General features: G+C 40.4%; 1 protein-coding gene and 1 long non-coding RNA gene across 5 annotated transcripts in view; one reads left to right on the top strand and one right to left on the bottom strand.

The window, feature by feature from the left end:
* Positions 1–18381, top strand: part of BRCA2 (BRCA2 DNA repair associated) — a 65772-nt gene extending 47391 nt beyond the window's left edge. For 2 of the 4 annotated variants that reach the window (XM_060191644.1, XM_060191646.1), the window contains 2 exons: positions 6887–7008; positions 8313–8975. In XM_060191644.1, the coding sequence (XP_060047627.1) occupies positions 6887–7008; positions 8313–8549 (359 nt within the window). In that variant the 3' untranslated portion in view covers positions 8550–8975. Of the gene's footprint in view, positions 1–6886; positions 7009–8279; positions 9111–9204; positions 9344–13348; positions 13591–15841; positions 15989–17441 lie in introns of those variants that run through there. The other 2 variants (XM_060191647.1, XM_060191645.1) reach the window with 2 other exon arrangements.
* Positions 8352–10917, bottom strand: LOC132538644 (uncharacterized). The gene is made up of 3 exons (XR_009550004.1): positions 10714–10917; positions 9165–9306; positions 8352–8485 (listed from the first exon to the last, which is right to left on the bottom strand). It is a non-coding gene; the product is annotated as an uncharacterized LOC132538644 (long non-coding RNA).
* Positions 18382–21480: the final 3099 nt, after the last annotated feature.

Below are 21480 nucleotides of genomic sequence, written 5' to 3'. Positions count from 1 at the left end.
AAAAATAAATAAATAGGGATGAGGAGAGAGCATAATGGTTGTGCAAATGAGTTCTATACCTAAGGCTCCAAGGCTCCAGGTTCAATCCCTGCAATGCCATATGTCAGAGCTGTACACTGCACAGGGCTCAGGTCCTCATCCCCCCTCCCACATACGCCTTCTCTTTATATCCCTCTCATTAAATTTTTTTTTTTTGCCTCCAGGTTGCCTGCTCCTGGAGGCCATCTTTCACATTTTGTTGCCCATGTTATCTATTGTTGTTATTATTGCTGTCATTGTCATTGGCTAGGACAGAGAGAAATGGAGAGATGAGGGGAAGACAACGAGGTGAGAGAAAGACACCTGCAGACCTGTTTCACCACTTGTGAAGAGACCCTCTGCAGGTGGGGATCTGGGGACTCAAACTGGGATCCTTACGCTGGTCCTTGTGCTTTGCACCATGTGTGCTTAACTCGCTGTGCTACCGCCCAACCCCCTGTAGTCTGTTTTCAACAGACTATTATGCAGTAATAAAAAGGGATGATAAGTGTGTCCTTTGGGATAAAGTGGATAGAATTGGAGATTATGCACAGTGAAGCAAGTAAGGAAGTGAAGGACAACTTCAGAATGGTTTCACTCATATGCAGACTATAGACAACTAAATGTACAAATGTGAAAAAAAAAGTATCAATCTATTTTTAAGACTGGGAGAACTATAGTGATTATCTATGGGGGTGTGGATGGGGACACAGACCTTTGGTGATGGGAGAGGTGAAAAAAATAAAATTATAAAAAATGGCAGTATTTTAAAAAGAGAGAAATTGAGAAGGGGAGGAGAAAGTAGAGAGGCATAAAAACCTTCTAAGACAAGCAATAGTTAAAAGAGTCAACTATCACCAACCCTTCCCTGAAAAAAGTTCTGAAAGGTCTCCTATAAACAGTCAGACCACCATAAATATGCCATCTATCAGAACACTCTAAAAATCTACATAATGGCATTAAAGTATCTTCAATCTATGATATCAATAAATGTCAATGGCCTGAATTCACCTATTAAATGGCACAGAGTAGGAAGATGGATCAAAACCATGATCCAACAATATGCTGTCTACAGGAAACCCACCCAACTCAGTAAGAAAAACACAGACTCAAAGTGAAAAGATGGAAAACTATCATACAAGCCAATGGCCCACAATGAAGTGCAGGAACAGCTATTGTCATATCTATCAGGATACGGTAGTCTTGGTTGAAAGCCTTTCTCATTGGGCACTCGACAGATATCTTGCCATTCTCTTCTGGCCTGTAGTGTTTGTGTGGAGAAGTCTGCTGCTAATCTTATGGGTTTTCCTCTGTAGGTAACTCTTTGTCTTTCTCTTGCAGCCTTCAGGATCCTTTCCCTATCCTTACTCCTTTCCATTCTAAATATGATGTGTCTTGGTGTCTTTAAGTCTGGGTTAATTCTGTTTGGGACCCTCTGGGCTTCTTGAACCTTTATGTCTTTTATGTTGTCTAGATTAGAGAAGTTCTCAACTATTATGTCCTGAAGAACGCTTTCTTCTCCTCCCTCTCTTTCTTCCTCTGGTAAGCCAATAATGCGTATATTATTTCTTTTGAAGTCGTCCCATAGGTCTCTGTTGTTGTTTTTAGTATCAGTCTCTTTTTTTGAGATCTCTTCTTTTTTAGTTGTCTCTAATTCATCCTTGATCTTGCTGATTCTGTCTTCAGCTTCATTTATTGTATATTCTCTCCCTTGTACTGTTTTCTGTAGTTACTCTATTTTGTTACCCTATTCTGATACTGTTTTAGCTTGTTCAGCTAATTATGTTCTTAGCTATTTCAGCTTTCAGCTCTCTAATAACCTTGAGATAATTAGTGTTTTCCTCCGGAGTCTCGTTTGTTGTTTCTCCATTTCTGATGACAACTCTTTCAAACTCTTTACTGTGACTATTTCCTTAATAAGCATTTTGATGTTAACCTCACTATTTTGTGGTTCAGCCTTTGGGGAGCTTTTAGCTGGACTCTTGTCCTGGTTAATTCCTCCAGAATTTCTTCTTGTTGGTTTAACCATTCTATATAGTATGTAATGAGGCCCCTCTCTCAGTAATTTTCAAATTACTGATCAGGCTGCCTGGATTGACTTGTGTCTAAATAAGGTACTTAAAGAGTTCACAGTTGTGGAAATTAACAGTTGTTTCAATATTATTTCAGTTCCTGAGTTGGAGCACAGAGGCTGCTTCTTCTAGCGTTTGCCCTTCTTCCGTAGCCAGTCAACAGCGTCAGGTTGAGCCTGATGTAAACTTTCGAGACCTCCTTTGAATCTGGAGAGGTGGCAGTCATTGACTGTGTGGGTCATAGTCTGTCTGTAGCTGCAGGGGCAGTTGGGGTCGTCTCTGGCTCCCCAGCCATGGAATATAGCGGCACGCCGGCCATGGCCTGTTCAATAGCGATTGAGGAGGGCCCAATCATAACGTGCTAGGTCAAAGCCGGGTTGACGCTTGCAGGGGTCTGTGATGAGGTGTTTGTTCTTTACCTCAGCTGACTGCCAACTCTGTTTCCAAGAGACTGGAACAGAGAAGTTCAGTGTAGGCATAGGGGACCAGATTGGGTGATGAGACGTCAAGCGCTGGACAGGGTGGGCGAAGATATCCGCGTATATTGGCAGGTCCGGTCGAGCGTAGACGTGGGAAATGAACTTAGATGATGCCGCATCCCGACGAATATCTGGCGGGGCGATGTTGCTAAGAACTGGCAGCCATGGAACCGGGGTGGAACGGATGGTTCCAGAAATTATCCTCATGGAGGAATATAATTTGGAATCGACCAAGTGGACATGGGGGCTACGGAACCATACTGGGGCACAGTATTCTGCAGTGGAATAGCATAATGCCAGAGATGATGATCGTAGTGTGGAAGCGCTCGCACCCCATGAGGAGCTGGCCAGTCTTGCAATGATGTTATTCCTCACGCCCACCTTTGCTGCAGTTTTTATGAGATGTTCGTGAAATGACAGAGTGCGATCGAGAGTAACGCCAAGATAGACTGGCTGGGCTTCATGCCGGATTCTCATATCGCCAAGCTGCACATTAAGCTCACGCGAGGCCGAGGCATGGTGTCGATGGAAAACAGATGGTACCGTTTTTGCAGTGCTAGGGATTAGTCGCCATTTTTTACAGTAATCAGATATCAGAGACATGTCTTTCGTGAGTGTTTCCTCAAGGATGTCGAACTTGGATGCCTGAGTTGCACAGCAGATGTCATCGGCGTAGATGAACTTCCTTGAAGAAGTTTCTGGGAGGTCATTGATGTAAATATTAAATAGCGTAGGAGCCAGAACAGAGCCCTGGGGGAGGCCACTTGAGACAAGTCTCCATCTGCTAGACTTGTCACCCAGATGCACCCGGAAACTTCTGTTTTGGAGAAGAAACGATATAGTGTTGGCCACCCATGGAGGCAGGCATCTTGAGATCTTGACTAGGAGACCACGGTGCCAGACCGTGTCATAGGCTGCTGTGAGATCAACAAAGACAGCACCGTCTTTAAATTCTTCTGGAATCCATTTTCATTGTAAGTTGAGAGGGCCAGGGTTTGTTCGCAGGTAGATCTTCCTGGGCGGAAACCAGCTTGGGCGGGTGATAGGAATTTTTCTGTAAGATGAGAAATACGTGACAGAAGCAGAGGCTGCTAAAAGCCTCTTTTGTTCTTTTTCTTCCCTGTAGGCTATGGGAGCCTGAGGGCTTTTAAACTCTAAGTAGGCTTTTTAGCTTAATTCCCTCACTCCTGACCAAGAGATAAAGCAGGGTGGGGAGAAATAGCACAGTCGTTATGCAAAGAGAATCTTACACCCCAAGGATCCAAAGTTCCTGGCTTAATTCAGCTTTTCTGCCAAGCCAGGCAGCACTGCTGGACCCTGTGAGTTTCTAAACAAGTTCTGTTTGTAGCCTGTAGGTTCTCAAGCAGTTATTCACCATCTTCTCATCAGAACAGTGTGGAAAGGCTCCTACTATACAACCCCACTGCTAGGCTACCGAGGTGTAGCTCTTCTCCTGAGTTTCCTGGTCAGTTCTCTATTCCCAGATGTCTGCACAGGGCTCCCCCCCCCCCCCCCCCCCCGCTGCTCCAGCCTCTGAGAGCAGTAGCAATGGAGACTCACACTTGCATTTGGTGAGTCTTAGGGGAGTCCTCTCCTCCCTTCAGCCGTCTTTTTGTTAGTAAAACAGACTGAAGGTGGTGCCTCACCTGCCAGACTGTTACCAGCCGCTCAGTCTCTCCTTAGGCTCCTCCCTGCCCACGAGCCACATGTGTTTGCACTCACCCATGGTTTGGTGGGTTCCTGAGGTCACATGGTGCAAAGCGCAAGGGCCAGGGTAAGGATCCCAGTTCGAGCCCCCGGCTCCCCACCTGCAGGGAGGAGGGGGCTGCTTCACAAGTGGTGAAGCAGGTCTGCAGGTGTCTGTCTTGCTCTCCCCCCTGTCTTTCCTTCCTCTCTCCATTTCTCTCTGTCCTATCCAGCACAACAATAACAATGACAACAATAACAAGGAAACAAAATAGGAAAAATGGCCTCCAGGAGCAGTGGATTCGTAGTGCAGGCACCAAGCCCTAGTCTAACCCTGGAGGCAAAATAAAATATAATAAATAAAAATCATTGTTTTTATGCTGAAAGAATTTAAACTTAACCTTTTTTAATTTTTTTAATCTTTATTTGATAGAGATAGCCAGAAATTGAGAGAAAGGGGGAGATATAAAAAGAGACAGAGAGACACCTGCAGCACTGCTTTACCACTTGTGAAGCTTTTACTCTGCAGGTAAGGACCGGCAGCTCAAACCCTGGGTCGTTGAGCACTGTAACATGTGCGCTCAACCAGGTACGCCACCACCTGCCCCCTTTTATAACTTTTTTTTTTTCGCAGAGCACTGTTCAGCTCATAAACAACAGCTATAACAACAGTAACAATAACTACAACAAGGGCAGCAACAAAATGGGAAAATGGCCTCCAGGAGGAGTGGGTTTGTAGTACAGGCACCAAGCCCCAGCAATAACCCTGGAGGCAAAAATTATTATTTATTATTATTATTAATGCATTCAAATAAAAAAATCTAGAAAAAGCCTACTCGAGTTTTTATTTTATTTTCCATATAGACAGCGAAACTGAGAGGGAAAGAAAGGTAGAGGAAGAGAGAGCAACACTGCTTCATTGCTTGTGAAGCTTCCATAATCAGGAACTTGGGGACTTGAACCTGGGTCTTCTTGCGCATGCTAACATGTGCTTTATCAAGTGTCCCACCACCGCCCTTCCCCCATTAGTTAATCACTAAATAATATCCTTTTTAAAATTTGTATTAGTGATTTAATAATGATTAACAAGACTGTAAGATAACGGGTACAGTTCCACACAGTTCCCACCACCAGAGTTCCATATCCCCTCCCCCTCCATTGGAAGCTTCCCTGTTCTTTATCCCTCTGGGAATATGGACCAAAGATCTTTATGGGGTGCAGAAGGTGGGAGGTCTGGCTTCTCTGCTACACATGAACATAAGTTAGCGGGTCGATCCATACCCCCAGCCCATGAAATAATTTAATTAATCAGTTACTCTAGTGGTCTGGAAGTTTATACAGTGCAGGGCTTGCAAGCATGGCAGTCCTAAGTTCAGTCCCCTACAGTACATATGCCAGAGTGGTGTTTTGAGACCTCTCTTCGTTGCTTGCTAATGAATAGATCTGGTGTATGTTACAACGTGCTAGGATAGTGTTCAAGGCCCCAGTCCCCACTTGTAGGGGGAAGCTTCACAGACAAAGAAGCAATGGTCCATGTTTCTCTCTCTCTCTCTCTCTCTCTCTCTCTCTGTCTCCCCGTTCCCTCTGTTTCTCTGTCTCTATCCAAAAAAAAAAAAAAAAGAATAAATAAAATGTTAACCCCAGTCCCACCTGCAAGGGGAAAGCGTCACAAATGGTGAAGCAGGGCTGCAGGTTTCTTTCTGACTTTCTCCCTCTCATCTCCCCCTTCCCTCTCAATTTCTGACTGTCTCTATCCAATAAATAAATAACGATAGTTAAAAAAAAAAATTTAAAAGGAATAAATAAATCACTCTTAAGTGAACTCTGCTACTTTTTAAAGCAATTATAATAATCTCACATTTTTCTAGAAATCTTTTAGTAGATAAATTGTTTTTGTTTTGTCTTTTATGTTAGTATTTGTTTTTTGTATTATTATTTTATTGAATAGGACAGAGAAATTGAGAGAGGAGGGAAAGGTAGAGAGTGAGAGAGAAAGATACCTCGGGATCTGCTTCACCACTTGTGAAGGTTGCAGGGGTTACTTCATGAGTGGAGAAGCACGAATGGTGGATTCCCAGTGTACATGTTGCGCACATGGCGGAAAGATCAAGGACCGACGTAAGGATCCCAGTTTGAGCCCCTGGCTCCCCACCTGTAGGGGGGTCACTTCACAGGGTCTGCAAGTGTCTTTCTCTCCCCATCTCTGTCTTCCCCTCCTCTCTGTTTCTCTCTGTCCTATCCAACAACAACAGCAATGGCAGCAATAATAGTAACAACAAGGGCAATAAAAATGGAGAAAATGGCCTCCAGAAGCAGTGGATTTGTAGTGCAGACACAGAGCCCCAGATTTATCTACTGGGAGTCAGGCAGTGGTACACCTGGTTAAGAGCATACACTACTAAGTGCAAAGGATCGAGGTTCAAGCCCCGAGTCCCCACCTGCAGGTGAGAAACTTTGAGAGCAGCAGAGCAGTACTACAGGTGGTCTGTTTCTCTCCACCCTCCCCAACAAAAAGAAATAAATAAAAGTCTACAAGGAACAGTAAAATCATCTTGTAAGCACCAAGCCCCAGCAATAATCCTGGAAGAAAAAAATTTTTATTAAGTTAATTAGTGATACTTTTTATCTTAGAAAATATTACAAAACGATATATACCATCACATGCACTAACAAGACAGCAAGTCCATGCCCTGCAAGATGGTGCCGAGCTTTACGAAGCAGTGAAAAATGCCCCAGACCCAAGTGAACTTGAGGTAAGAAAGAAAGTGGGGACCTTCCACCTTCTGCACCCACAATGACTTTGGGTCCATAATCCCAGAGGGATAAAGAATAGGAAAGCTGTCAGGGGAGGGGATGGGATACGGAGTTCTGGTGGTGGGAACTATGTGGAGCTGTACCCCTCTTATCCTATGGTTTTGTCAGTGTTTCCTTTTTATAAATAAAAAAGGTAGAAAGTAGGTACACAAAGAGACTTCATCTTCAACTGTTAAGGTGGTAAGCCGTAGGCATTCTTCTGAATTACATTGACTTATATGATAAAACACTATCTCAGTGGAAGTCTATGCATTTCTGGCGTCAACTGATTTGCCAAACCACTGTGATACAGCTAAGTAGGCTGTGGGCAGGTTAAGTCTGTGTTAGAGGCAAAACAGATATCTTTACAGCAGTGTCAGTTTTTGTGTTCTCATTGCATATTCAGATTTTACTTAGAGTTTATTTTATAATCTTTTAAGGTTACTGTTTTTTTTTATTATCTTTATTGGATAGACAGAAATCAAGAGAGGTGGGGGTAATACAGAAGAAGAGAGACAGAGACGCCTGCAGCACTGCTTTACCACTTGCAAAGCTTTCCCCCTGCAGCTGGGGACCGAGAGGTCAAACATGTGAAGACTGAGCATAAGCATTCTATGTGAACCTCAGTTTTATCATGTATCACATAGAAATAAGTACCGGGAGTCCAGCGGTAGCGCAGCAGGTTATGGGCACGTGGCACAAAACACAAGGACCGGCGGAAGGCTCCCGGTTCGAGCCCCTGGCTCCCCACCTGCAGGGGAGTGGCTTCACAGGCAGTGAAGCAGGTCTACAGGTGTCTCTCTAAAAAAAAAAAAAGAGAAAAAGAAAAAAATAATAAGTACCTCCTTGGGTTATTGTAAGGAACAAATGCATCTACTATACATAGATCTATTTCTCAGATAGAATCAGTATTCATATGTTAGCTATTTGTAATATTGATGTTGATTTCAATTTTTAGTATTATTTATAAATAGGGGTTTTCTTTAATCTTAAGGAAATTTATTGCCATTGGTGATTAGTATGATTTACTAATTACTATAAGTAAATAGTTTAAGGCTCCTAGAACTATTTGTGATGTTAAACAAATGTTCATTTGCAATTTATATTACACTAAATATATTAATCCCCATTTTTATGTTGTCACACCCTTCACCTCTGTATTCCCTTTGAAAGGATTCATTTACACTAGAAGAGGTGTAGGGTTTTTTGGTATTGTTGCTTTTCATTTCAGTATCATCTGCTTTAATATATTGAATGATCCTAGGGTAGTCTCAGTGAAGAGCAGTTCAGAGCCTTGAATAATCACAGACAGATGCTGAATGATAAGAAGTATACACAGATGCAGTTGGAATTCAGGAAGGCTATGGAATCTGCTGAGCAAGACAAGCAGATTTTATCCAGGGATGTTAAAATGGTGTGGAAACTGCGTATCGTGACCTACGGGAAAAAAGAAGATTCAGGTGAGTATATAAAATATAAAATAAAATTTAAAATCTTATAATAAAATTTCTTCAAGTGTTACATTAAATGAGAAGTTAATATCTGTCCAAGGTGCAACAAGGGGCACCTGTGCCCACAGGACATCTTTAGAGCTCAGCTGTCAGCATTCTTTTTTTTTTTTTTTAACCAGAGCTCTGGTTTACGCTTGGGGGGGTGGCGGGGAGTGAACCTGGTTTGGAGCCTCAGGAATGAGAGTCTCTTTGCACAACCATTATGCTATCTGCCCCCACCCGTCAGTATTTTTTTTAATTTATGAGAGTAATCAGAGCACTGCTACACTATATGCAGGCAGCATCCAGGTTCAAACCTAGGGCTTCACACATACAAATTCTGTGCTCCACCCACTGATTAGCTCCTGAGGAATTTATGTCTTTTGTCTTTTTTTCTCCTTTAAATAGTTATTTTGAGTATCTGGCATCCATTATCAGATTTATATTCCTCCTTAACTGAAGGGAAGCGATACAGAATTTACTATCTTGCAACATCACATTCTAAAAGTAAATCTGAAAGAGCTAGCGTGCAGTTAACAGCAACAAAAAAGACTCAGTATCAACAACTGCCGGTAAAAAACTTTTTGGTATAGTTTTTCAATTCTGATAAATACATAGTAACTTACATATTTTACACTAATTATATTGCTGTTGTTGTTGTCGTAGGCTTCGGATGAATTCCTATTCCAAGTTTATCAGCCAAGAGAGTCCCTTCACTTCAACAAATTATTGGATCCAGATTTCCAGCCACCTTGTTCTGAGGTAGACCTAGTTGGATTTGTTGTTTCCATTGTGAAAAAAAAAGGTAATGCAAAGTATATTTAATCATAAATTATTTATTTATTCCCTTTTTATTGCCCTTGTTGTTTTATTGTTGTAGTTACTGTTGTTGTTAATGATGTCATCCTTGTTGGATAGGACAGAGAGAAATGGAGAGAGGAGGGGAAGACAGGGAGAAAGATAGACACCTGCAGACCTGCTTCACTGCTTATGAAGCGACTCCCCTGCAAGTGGGGGTACCAGAGGCTCCAACTGGCATCCTTATGCCCGTCCTTGCGCTTTGTGCTGAACACACTGCACTGTCGCCCAACTCCTTTTTATTGGTGTTTTTTTTAAAAAAATATTTATTTATTCCCTTTTGTTGCCCTTGTTTTATTGTTGTAGATATTATTGTTGTTTTGATGCTCTTGTTGTTGGATAGGACAGAGAGAAATGAAGAGAGGAGGGGAAGACAGAGAGAGGGAGAGAAAGAGAGACACCTTCAGACCTGCTTCACTGCTTGTGAAGCGACTCCCCTGCAAGTGGGGAGCCGGGGGCTCGAACCAGGATCCTTACACCGGTCCTTGCGCTTGGCGCCACCTGCGCTTAACCCGCTGCACTACCGCCGACTCCCTTTATTGGTGTGTTTAAAGGCATTATCTTCGAAATTTTATCTTGTGTTTACTTGGAGCTACCATTCAGTAAATTTTATAACTAGTGATTTTAAAGTAAGCCTACTTTAACTTTTTTTGAAGTCTACATTTTTATAGAAAAATAACTTACATCCCATTCTCTGCTTCTTATTTTTAAAGGAATTTTACAAAGTATTTAGCAGCATAATAGTGATTGTCAGACAAATAATTATAGTTTATTCAGTTAACTGATCAGCCAAGCCTTCAATTCTAATTTCAGTTTCCACTAGCCCCACCCAGCATGTCAGCCAAAATCATCTCTATTTTGTACTTTAAATGATACTGCACTTCCCTTTCTCCCTGTATTATCTCTATAAGTCCATATTCTCTTGTGTGCCTAAGTGCTATACAGGTGTGTCAGGCAGAAAACTTCCATTTGTTTTCTTTTTTTGCCTCCAGGGTTATTGCTGGGGCTCAGTACCTGCACCACGAATCCACTGCTTCTAGAGGCTATTTTTCCCCCTTTTGTTGCCCTAGTTGTTTTATCGTTGTTGTGGTTATTGTTGTTGTTGTTATTGATGTTGTTGTTGGATAGGACAGAGAGAAGGGAAAGACAGAGGGGGAGAGAAAGATAGACACCTGCAGACCTGCTTCACCGCCTGTGAATCGACGCCCCTGCAGGTGGGGAGCTGGGGGCTCAAACCAGGATCTTTGCACTGGTCTGCTACTGCCCAACCCCCCCATTCATTCTTTAGTGCTAGCACCCTCAATCTCATCTCCTTACCTCTAAATGACATTGTCTCTCTTCTAGGTCATTTTCCCTTGTCCAGGGAGTGACCTCTGTGTTAGTCCTTACAATCTGGGATAGCGCCTCCTCCAGATTTTGTAGCATGTTGCATGTTGCACATTTGGCTATTATAGTAGTTAGAACATGGTCCTCTTCAAATCTCTGTGCCTTCTTCCCACCCCTAAAAGTAAAACTCTGTTTTACTTTATTTTCCCACTTCTAATACTACAGAAGGTGGGGGGGTGGACTGTTAAAGACTTTAGGTATATACTAGTTCATAAAGTCCTCGTTGTTACACTGTTTATTTTCTGTTATCTCACTTCATAGGATAGGATATTTTCTATTAACCTATCTATTTATAGGTTATGTAAAGTGATTCATACCTGTAAATTTAGGCTCTAAAGTTTATGTATTTTTTTTTTCCTATACTTCATGCTGACAAAACACATCAGAACTCAACATTGAGAGTTAGGCTTAAAAGAACTTCTAAATTTCAATCTCTTCTGTTACTATATTACAGAAACCTTATGACATAAAAATGAATTGAGATCACTTCTTAGGTTGAGTTCCCTGGGAAACAAAATCAAACATTTTATGAAGATTTATTAGAAAATATCCTCAAAGAAGCGGGTGGAGCTCAGGGGTGGAGTATTTGACTGCAGATCAAGAAAATATCCTCAACAATAGCATCTCTAATGGAGCAAAGGCATCAGCAGGGCTGACGGGAAAAATTAAACTGCAGCACATGCAACAAAGGAGCATAACAAAGTCGGGGGACTTTGAAAGTGCCAGTTTAAGACAAGAGGCCAGACACTGACTGCAGGCCACCTCCAGGAGATGAACCTCACCTTCCATGAACATGCCTTTAGCTGAGGACAAGCCCAGGGAAAAGTCAAGTGTGAGCTGTCCATAACCAAGCAGGCTACTTTTTTTTCCCCTCCATTCTTTCTTCAGAGAGAGACACCAGTTCACCAAGATTTTAAAACTACGTGTGCTCAGGGCATCATTGCTTTCAGACCTTTTCAAGCAGAAAGAGCTTGAAAATATGTTTATATTCCATTTTCATTTCTCTCATATTGTTTGTGTTTTGGGGATATATGATGATCAGTAAAAATATCTTTGTGGTTCTAAGAATCAGAATAACACAAACATATTCAGAGACGTTCTCAGCTTTGACTTATGGTGGTGCAGGGGATTGAACCTGCAACCTTGGAGCCTTATGCATGAGAGTCTCTTTGCATAACCAATATGCTATCCACCCCCTCCCAAATATTTTTTAAATTTTTATTTATTATTGAATAGAAAGGAAGAAATTGAGAGGGAAGGAGGAGCTAGGGAGAGAGAGAAAGAGAGAGAGAGACCTGCAGCACTGCTTCACCAACTCATGATGCTTTCTCCCCGCAAGTGGGGACCAGGGGCTTGAACCTGGGTCCTTTACACACTATAATGTGTGCGCTTAACCAGGTGTGCCACCACTCAACCGCTTTTCTTTCTTTAAAAAGATTAACAAGTACTTGTCTCTCATCCTTTTTTTTTTTTTCACTTAATTATGTTTGGAAATCAGCTCAGATAGATCTTTCTTATTCTTTTGTACAGCTTCACAGAACATCATTATATGAACAGCCACCATTTACCTAACTGCCCTCCTTTTTCAGTAGCAGTGCTTAAGTGAAAAGCCTTATACACACACACTTTTATGAGCTTGTTCATTTTTATCTACTATTGAAAGTATAGCTTCAGGAGCTGGACTATAGAGCACCCAGTTGAGTGCACATGTTACCCAGGTTCAAACCCCTCGTTCAAACCTGCAGTGAGGGAGGGGAGAATAAGTGGTGAGACAAGTGCTGCAGGTGTCTGTCTTCCCTTCCCCTTGCAATTTCTCTCTTTCCTATCGAAAGAAGGAAGGAGGCTGGCTGTCTACAAGGAGCAGTAAAGTTACATGCTGGCACTGAGCTCCAACAGTCACACTAGTGGCAATAAAAAAAATTAACAAGGGAGTCACAGGAAAAAATAATAATAAGCAAGGAAAAGTATAGCTTCAGGGGGCCAGGTGGTGGTGCACCTGGTTAACCACACACATTGCAGTGTGCAGTGACCCGGGTTCAAGCCCCTGATCCCCACCTGCAGAGGGAAAGTTTTTCATGAGTGGTGAAGCAGGGCTGCAGGTATCTCTCTGTCTCTCTCCCTCTCTATCTCCCCCTTCCTCTCAATTTCTCTGTTTCTATCCAGTAGTAAATAAAATAAAAAATATTTTTAAAAAAGAAATGTATAGCCTCAGAATGGAGTACTAGAAACAAGATTGATGGGTAAAAAGGTTAGTGCATATGTTAGCTTTCTTGACAGTAAATTTTCTTCTAAGGAGATTGCACAGATTTGTATTCCCACCAGCTGGTCATCAGTATATCTGCTTTCCTATGGCTGAAGTACCAATGTGTCCTCACTGAATTTTTAACACTTCATATATTTGTACTTAAAAAAGTTTTTAGCCTCATAAACAACAGGACATTTTGAAAATCCTGAGTTTTCTGTTATTTAGATTTGTTTTTGCCATGAACATACCCATACAAATGAGCATGTTAGGGTTCCTTGCATTTTTAATTTTATGTAATATTTTATTTTGTTTTCATTTAAGGTCTTGCTCCTTTGATCTATTTGTCAGATGAATGCCATAATTTATTGGCAATAAAGTTTTGGATAGATCTTAATGAAGATATTATTAAACCTCATACATTAATTACTGCAAGCAACCTCCAGTGGCGAGCTGAAGCCCCATCAAGAATGCCTACTTTACTTGCTGGAGATTTTTCCATTTTTTCTGCCAGTCCAAAGGAAGGACACTTTCAAGAGGCTTTCCACAAAATGAATACTATTGAGGTAATATTAGTTTTGAATATTACCATATATTTTTGGCATTTCCCTATTCTGACAGTCAAGTATTAAGGAAAGTGGTAACAGTTAGGAAAGTTCTGCAGCTAGGGTGATAATATATTGTCATATATTAGTTGCTCATGAACCTGAATAGGTTGAAAAGTTACAGCCGTAAGAGAGAAAAGTATGACTTCTAAAGAATTTAGCTCAAGGAAATTGTGAGAAGGATGGCCAGAACTACACACTATGTGGGTAGGCACACTGGAAATTAGTGGTAAGACGAGTAAAAATTACTGAATGGGTAGCTGAGAGGTGGAGTGTACACATTGCCGTGCACAAGGATTCAGGTTCAAGCCCCCCCCTCTGGCAATGGAAAGCTTCACTTTCTCCCTCCCTTTCTCCCTTTCTCCCCCTCCCCTCTCAGTTTCTGTCTCTATCCAAAAGGGGAAAAAAAAAAAAAATGGCACCAAGAATGCAGGCACTGAGCCCTAACTATAATCCTGGTGGAAATAAAAGTAAATAAGAATTACCATGTTTTGTAGCAGTTGACAGTATAATTAGTTCATAATTTGTATACTTCATGATTCATTTATCGGATAGAGGCAGAGAGTGGCTAGGTTGAAGGGGGAAATAGAGAGGCAAAAAGAAACACCGACAGTACTGCTCCACCATTCGTGAAGCTTCCCACCACAAGTGGAGACTGGGGGCTTGAACTGAGGTCCTTGTGTAAACTCAACCAACTGCACAGATAGTAACCTGTCCCCAATTGTTTAAATTTTTTTTTAAGTTTATTTATTTATTCATGAGAAATGATAGGAGAGAGAGAAAGAACCAGACATCACTCTGGTACATGTGCTGCCGGAGATTGAACTTGGCTTGAGAGTCCAAAGCCTTTTCCACTGCACCACCTCCCGGACCACTAAATAGTTTTTACTTGCTAATTAATTTAGTACTTGCTGTGTGTCAGACTGTGCTAAGCCTATCTTATTTAGTTCTTCCATCAACCTTATGAGGTAGAGAACTGTTTTTCCATTTTACCAGTGAGAAAGAGAAACTAAAAGTCACATAGTCAAGAAGCTAGAACCAAAATTCACACCAGATACAGAGCCCAAACTTGACTATGATACAGGGCCAGCAGAATGCTGGATATTATCAATTGCAAACTAGTGAAGAAACTACAAAAGAGAAGTTTCTCAGTTCTTTGCTTAATACTTGAAATGTGTTATTCAAATAGTATATATTTAAATTTATATCTTAAATGTTTTAGAGTAGCTAGCTATATAAAGGAACTTTGTGTATTATTCTGCATAAAGTCTCACTACACATAGTGTCAAATAACACTGTGAATTATCTGGTTGGTAAATTGAGTATGAAGGAGTATTACATTGATTATCTGTTCTATAGAATACCAGTATTTACATCTTTGGCTTTTCCCTGAGACCATTCTAGGGCAATTCTGAGACAAGTCATTAACATTACATTTTAGAGTTCTCTTTGTTTGCCTTATTTTTCTTATGTTTGATAGGACAGACAGAAATTGAGAGGAGAGGGGGAAATAGGGAGAGAGAGAAAAAGATCTATGCAACACTGTTCAACCACTTGGGAAGCCCCCAGACACACCAAGAGGAGACTTGGGGCTTGAATTGGGTCCTTTTACATTGTAATGTGTGTGTTTAACCGAGCATGGCCCTTCATTTCAGTGTTTTACAAAACACTCATGAATGACATCATGCAAATTTACTGGTATTCAACCACTCATGACTTCTGAAATAGCTGCTTTATGTGGTTTAATCTGTATATTATCTCAGTTAATTCTTGATAAAAGACATGAAGCTGTTCTCTCATTTTGTTATTGTACTAACATAAGGAGTATTCCATAAATGTTAGATGACTTACAGCTAGTGGGCAGTAAATAGCGTTAGAAATTCCAATGCCAATCCAGTGTCATGAAACCTTGCTAGTTAAACTTGATGGTTCAGACAATGCCTTAAACCCCTTTCTTTCCCTGATGTAAACACACTTGTTTTCTCCCTCCCTAATCTCCCCCCCCCCCCAGCCGCCAACCACCAAGTTCCCCTAAATCACTGATGGTAGTTTTGCAGTGGTATCTTTCTTAACAGTTGCTATCAAAATTGAATGTCTCATTCTGGTTTTCTGGTCTGAATTTTTTTTTCTGGTTTTAAAGATCATACTTCCTGAAAATATAAATATGAGGGTTTACATTTTACAGAACAACTTTTCTATTTTATTTTCTTAGGATATTGATACATTTTGCAGTGAAGCAGAAAACAAGCTTATGTATATACTTAATGCAAATGATCTGAAGTGGTCCACACCAACTAAAGACTATACTTCAGAGAGACACACTACTCAGACTATCCTTGACACAGGAAATAAATTTCTGGTAAGTTCTATAGATTTAGAGAATTTTATAAAGATTATATATGGAGACACTATACCTAGCAAAGTAATTAAACCTAATTAGAAAGTGTGGTTAATACGTTACTTCTATAGGCATAGATTATCTGGAAATTATATCTTGTTTACTAAAGCCAGAATCAAACACTCTTTAGGGACAAATTTTACCAACAGGTGCTTTCATTTTTAACATTTCATACATATAAGTGAAAAGACTTTTGCCTACATTTTTTTAAATTAGTACACTGTGCAGTTCTGAGCTCAGTTTTATTTGACTCTTTAAAGTAAAATAAATGCAAGCTCAAGTCTGTAATAATTGGCTAATGACTAGTGCTTAGGTAGCTAACACTCAGGTATGTCTATATTAATTTGCACCTCACAGCATCCCTATGAGATAAAAAGCATTATCTCCATTTTACAAATAAGGAAATGATGGCATAGAAAGGTTACTAATGCTTAAGAGTCACAAAGCTAGAAAAGCAGGTATCAGAATCCAGGCATTTCTTTTTTAAATGACTTATCTTTGTTAAGCTTACTAATAAAAATGAAAATATTAAAACCTAAGTGATAATCCCCCTTTTTTAACTGTGACTTTCTTCCTTTCCATGTCATTTTTATATCCTCTTATGCCAAATTATTTCTTTATGGAATGAAAATAATGTAATTGTCTTTTCAAATCATCTGACTCATTAGAGTACTAAGAATGTATGTGATGAAGCTGAGGAGACAGCATAATGTTTATGCAAAACACCTTTATGCCTAGGGGTCGGGGTGTTGTACCGGATTAATCGCACATAGTACGAAGTGCAGGGACTGGCGCAAGGATCCCAGTTTGAGCCTCCCAGCTCCCCACCTGCAGGGCGTTCACTTAACAAGTGGTGAAACAGGTCTGCGGGTGTCTTTCTCTGCCTCTGTCTATCTCCCTTTCTCAGTTTCTCTCTGTCCTACTTAATAAAATTAAAAAAAAAAAAAAGTAAAAATAAAAAGGCTGCCAGAAGTGGTGGATTACACCAAACCCCAGCAACTGGAGTGAAAAGAAAAGGATTGAAAAAGAAAAAAAAAAAGACTTTTATGCCTGAGGCTCTGAAGTCCCAGCTTCAATCTCCTGCGCCACCACCATAAACCACAGCTGTGCAGTGCTCTGGTCTCTAACTCTCTGTATTTCTCGCAATTAAATATTTTTATTTGTTTATTTACTACTGGATAGAGACAAAAATTGAGAGGGGGAGAGACAGACAGAAAGAGACAGAGAGTCACCTGCAGCCCTGAAGGTGAGAATAGGGGCTTGAACCCAGGCCTTTGCACATTGTAATGTGAACACTTAACCCGGTGCATCACCACCACCTGGCCCCAGTGTTGGAATATTTTTAACAAAAATTAATTTGATTCTGTTTTATATGCTAATTCATATTTATAGACTAGTTTTTGTTTTTTATTAGTTGTCTCCTGCCAACAGTGGCATGAATCATCAAAGCCCCTTACCACTTTGCAAGTCAAAAGGAAAGTCTGTCTCTATACCTATGTCAGCTCAAAGGACTCCACAGAAAGAAACTGATGACCCAAAACACTGCAGAAAGAGAAAAGCCTTGGATTTCTTAAGTAGACTGCCTTTACCTCCACCTGTTAGCCCTGTTTGTACATTTGTCTCTCCAGCTGCACAGAAGGCATTTCAGCCACCACGGAGATGTGGCACCAAATATGAAATGCCTGTAAGGAAAAAAGAGTCAAATTCTCTTCAGGTGAATCCACTTAAAAATTTAAACATTTCCCTTTCGGAGAGTGATTCAATAGCTGATGAAGAACTTGCACTGATAAATACCCAGGCCCTTTTGTCAGATTCAGGAGGAGAAAATCAACTTCTATCTATCAGTGAACGCACTAAGACAATCGCAACTAGTTCAAAAGGTAATAGACTGAAAAGGCATTATACTTCACCTGTGAGCAAAAAGCAAGAGAATTCTCAAGCCAGTGAGGAAGAACAGAAGACAAGTGTGCAGGACACGAGTATAATAAAAAACATATCTAAGAAACTGCAAAGGCGAGAGAAACAAAAATAAGTCATTGACTGTGGACCGGTTTGTAAATGATACTGTCTCAAATTGCGCATCTATACTGGTATAATGAGAAAATATACTTCTAAATTTATCTATTATCTTATATATCAGAAGAGTGCTCTTTGTCTTGGCTCTGCATTGGTTACTTTTACTTCAGTTATGTCTTAAAATTGACTGTATATTTATTAACTAATCAAGAAAAAAAGAAATACAGGTTGATGGCTGAATTTGATCACAATTATTTACAAATAGAATGTAAACACTACCTTTTTTAGATTGTACCCATTTAAAAAGAAAAACTAAATGCAGTTATTTTGACTCATCAGTTTTACATTAGCTCATGGTTTTTATTTTATTTTTTAAGAAATCACTATGAAGCAGTTTCCTGAATGCATGTGCTGGGTCTATTATAGTTCCATCCTCATCAAAACTCAAAGTAATGCTTTACGGTGGTGCTTTCTTTTGACCAATTCTTCATTCGAAAGTCAACATGATTACAATACAAATAGAACCTCCAGTGTCATTTTCCTTTGATTCCTGTGATCTCAGAAATTATTTCAATTAAACTTTTAAAAACTTTAAAGCAGGTTTCATAGTTTTGTTTTTAACAAAACGATCATCTAGGTTACAATATAAGAGAAAATCTTCCAAATTGGCACTAGCTCTAGCTGCTTTATTTTGCTATAGGACTCAGCAAGTACTGTTTAAAAACTTCAGTAGTGGGAGTCGGGCTGTAGCGCAGCGGGTTAAGCGCAGGTGGCGCAAAGCACAAGGACCGGCATAAGGATCCCGGTTCGAACCCCGGCTCCCCACCTGCAGGGGAGTCACTTCACAGGCGGTGAAGCAGGTCTGCAGGTGTCGATCTTTCTCTCCTTCTCTCTGTCTTCCCCTCCTCTCTCCATTTCTCTCTGTCCTATCCAACAACAACAACAACAATAATAACTACAACAATAAAACAACAAGGGCAACAAAAGGGAATAAATAAATAAAATAAATATAAAAAAAAAACACTTCAGTAGTCTCCAACTACCAAGACATGAGATAATCACTATTTTAGTGAGAGATAGAGAGTAAGACTAGGGCACTGGCTTATGCTGGTGCTGGGGATTGAACCTGGGACCTCAGAACCTCAGGCATGAAAATCTTTTGTGTAACCATTATGTTGTCTCCCCAGCCCTTTTTTAAATTTCTTTATTGGGGACTAATGGTTTACAGTGAACAGTAAAATACAATAGTTTGTACATGTGTAATATTTCTCAGATTTCCATATGACAATTCAACCCCCACTAGGTCCTCCTTTTTTTTTTTGTATGTTTGTATTTAATTTTTCTTTACCTCCTATTTTCTTTTAAAATATTTTTATTTATTATTGGGTAGAAACAGAAATTGGGGGGGGGGATAGAGAGTGAGAGAGACAGAGAGAGACACCTGTAGCCCTGCTTCACCACTCATGAAGTTTCCCCCTGCAGGTGGGGACCAGGGGCTTGAACCTGAGTCCTTGAGCATTTAACCAGGTGCACCACCGCCTAGCCTATACCTCCTACTTTCTTAATATTTAGTAGAAATGAGAAAGCAGTTCCAATGGGATGGAGAAGCTGTTAAGTCAACACTTTTATTCCATCTTCTATTTATGTCTAATTACAAACATATTTCAAAGCAAAGCATAAATAACCCTCTTATCCTATGGTTCTTGTCAGTGCTTCCTTTTTATAAATAAAAATTATTTTTAAAAAAGAATAAATTTTTTTTTCAAGATTTATTTAAGTGGAAGAAGAGAGAGAGTACTGCTCAGCTTTGGCATGTGGTGCTGGAGATCAAGCCTGAAACCTAGACAAGCAAGTCCTATGTGCTTTCTCTGAGCAATCTCCCTAAACAAGAATAAATTCTTTTTTTTTTTTTTTCCTCCTCCAGGGTTATTGCTGGGCTCGGTGCCTGCACCATGAATCCACCGCTCCTGGAGGCCATTTTTTTCCCCCTTTTGTTGCCCTTGTTGTAGCTTCGTTGTGGTTATTATTATTGCCCTTGTTGATGCAATGTTGGATAGGACAGAGAGAAATGGAGAGAGAGGGGAAGACAGAGAAGGGGAGAGAAAGATAGACACCTGCAGACCTGCTTCACCGCCTGTGAAGCGACTCCCCTGCAGGTGGGGAGCCGGGGGCTCACGCCGGTCCCTGCACTTTGCACCACATGCGCTTAACCCACTGCGCCACCGCCCGACCCCCCAAGAATAAATTCTTAAAAGACAGTCTAGCATAATGATTATGCAAAGATTTTCATACCTGAGGCTCCAAAGTCCCAGCTCAATCCCCAGCACCACCGTAAAAGAGCTAAGAAAGAAAGAAAAGGAGGAAAAGTGGCAATTTGTTTCCTTCTGTATTGTGCCCCATGGTTCTCTCAAGTCTTTCTGCTAACTTTAACTTCAGTGGTCCGCCAATCTTATTAATGTGATTTCAGTTTTGTCCACAAATAATTTTGTCTGCAAACCATTTCTCTGCTGATCCTTTCTAAACTGGGAATAAAACTTCACGTCTCTGATGTACAGAAATAATTATAGTAATTACCTTTTATTGAATCCTGGAAAAACTTAACTATTACCTCCTCCAGGTTTCATTTCCATCTAGACTACCCCTTAAAGAGAGACCAAATGCACAGTCCTTATTGTAAATTGTAATTAATAAAGCCAAGCTGTGTGAGTGAAATACGAAAGCTGAGTACATGTAGATACTTATTCACACACACGCCCCCAAAAAAGTGACAATTTAATTATTACAGTCACTAGCTATACTGCATAATACTGGGTAAATGAAAAAAGCAATTTGTATTACTTACCCAACAATGACTTAAGAGCCTACGGTGCATGTAAAGCACTGTCAGCTCTATGAATGATACAAATAACATGAAACAGTACAAGTCGGTTACTGATTATTTCTTGTTTTTGTTTTCTAAGTATATAAATCAGGAGCTATAGGTCTAAGGAAAAATAGATCTCTTCTGGGCCAAGGAGACAACATAACTGCTACACAAAAAAGACTTTCATGCCTGAGGCTCACTTCTCCACTGTAGTCACTCAGTCCAAGTGAACTAAAAGCTCTACACAGACAACCTAAGGAGAACTTGAATTCTGATGCTTCTGTCTGACGGTTCCTGTGGACAACAAAGAGCGTAATTCTTTGAAATCTTAGTTCTCTGCTAAGTGAGTTAAATCCCCCAGATTCAGCTAGTTCTGTAAAAACAATAGTGACTAGGTTACCTAGGAGTCTCTGAGATTGACAAAAAAGGAATTTTGTGAGCTCTCGTTGTTTTTAGGAGATTATATGTTAGATGCTTGGGTATACAGACTAGTAAAATTATAATTCTCCATGTAAGTCCTACAATGTCTCCTATTAAAAATAGCTAGTAAGATTATGACATTGTGATTAGTATG

The sequence above is a fragment of the Erinaceus europaeus genome, chromosome 5 (genome assembly GCF_950295315.1).
Source record: "Erinaceus europaeus chromosome 5, mEriEur2.1, whole genome shotgun sequence".
NCBI classification, from domain to species: Eukaryota; Metazoa; Chordata; class Mammalia; order Eulipotyphla; family Erinaceidae; genus Erinaceus; species Erinaceus europaeus.
Note: the sequence above shows the minus strand (reverse complement) of the source record. Positions and strands in the feature narration are given on the sequence as shown.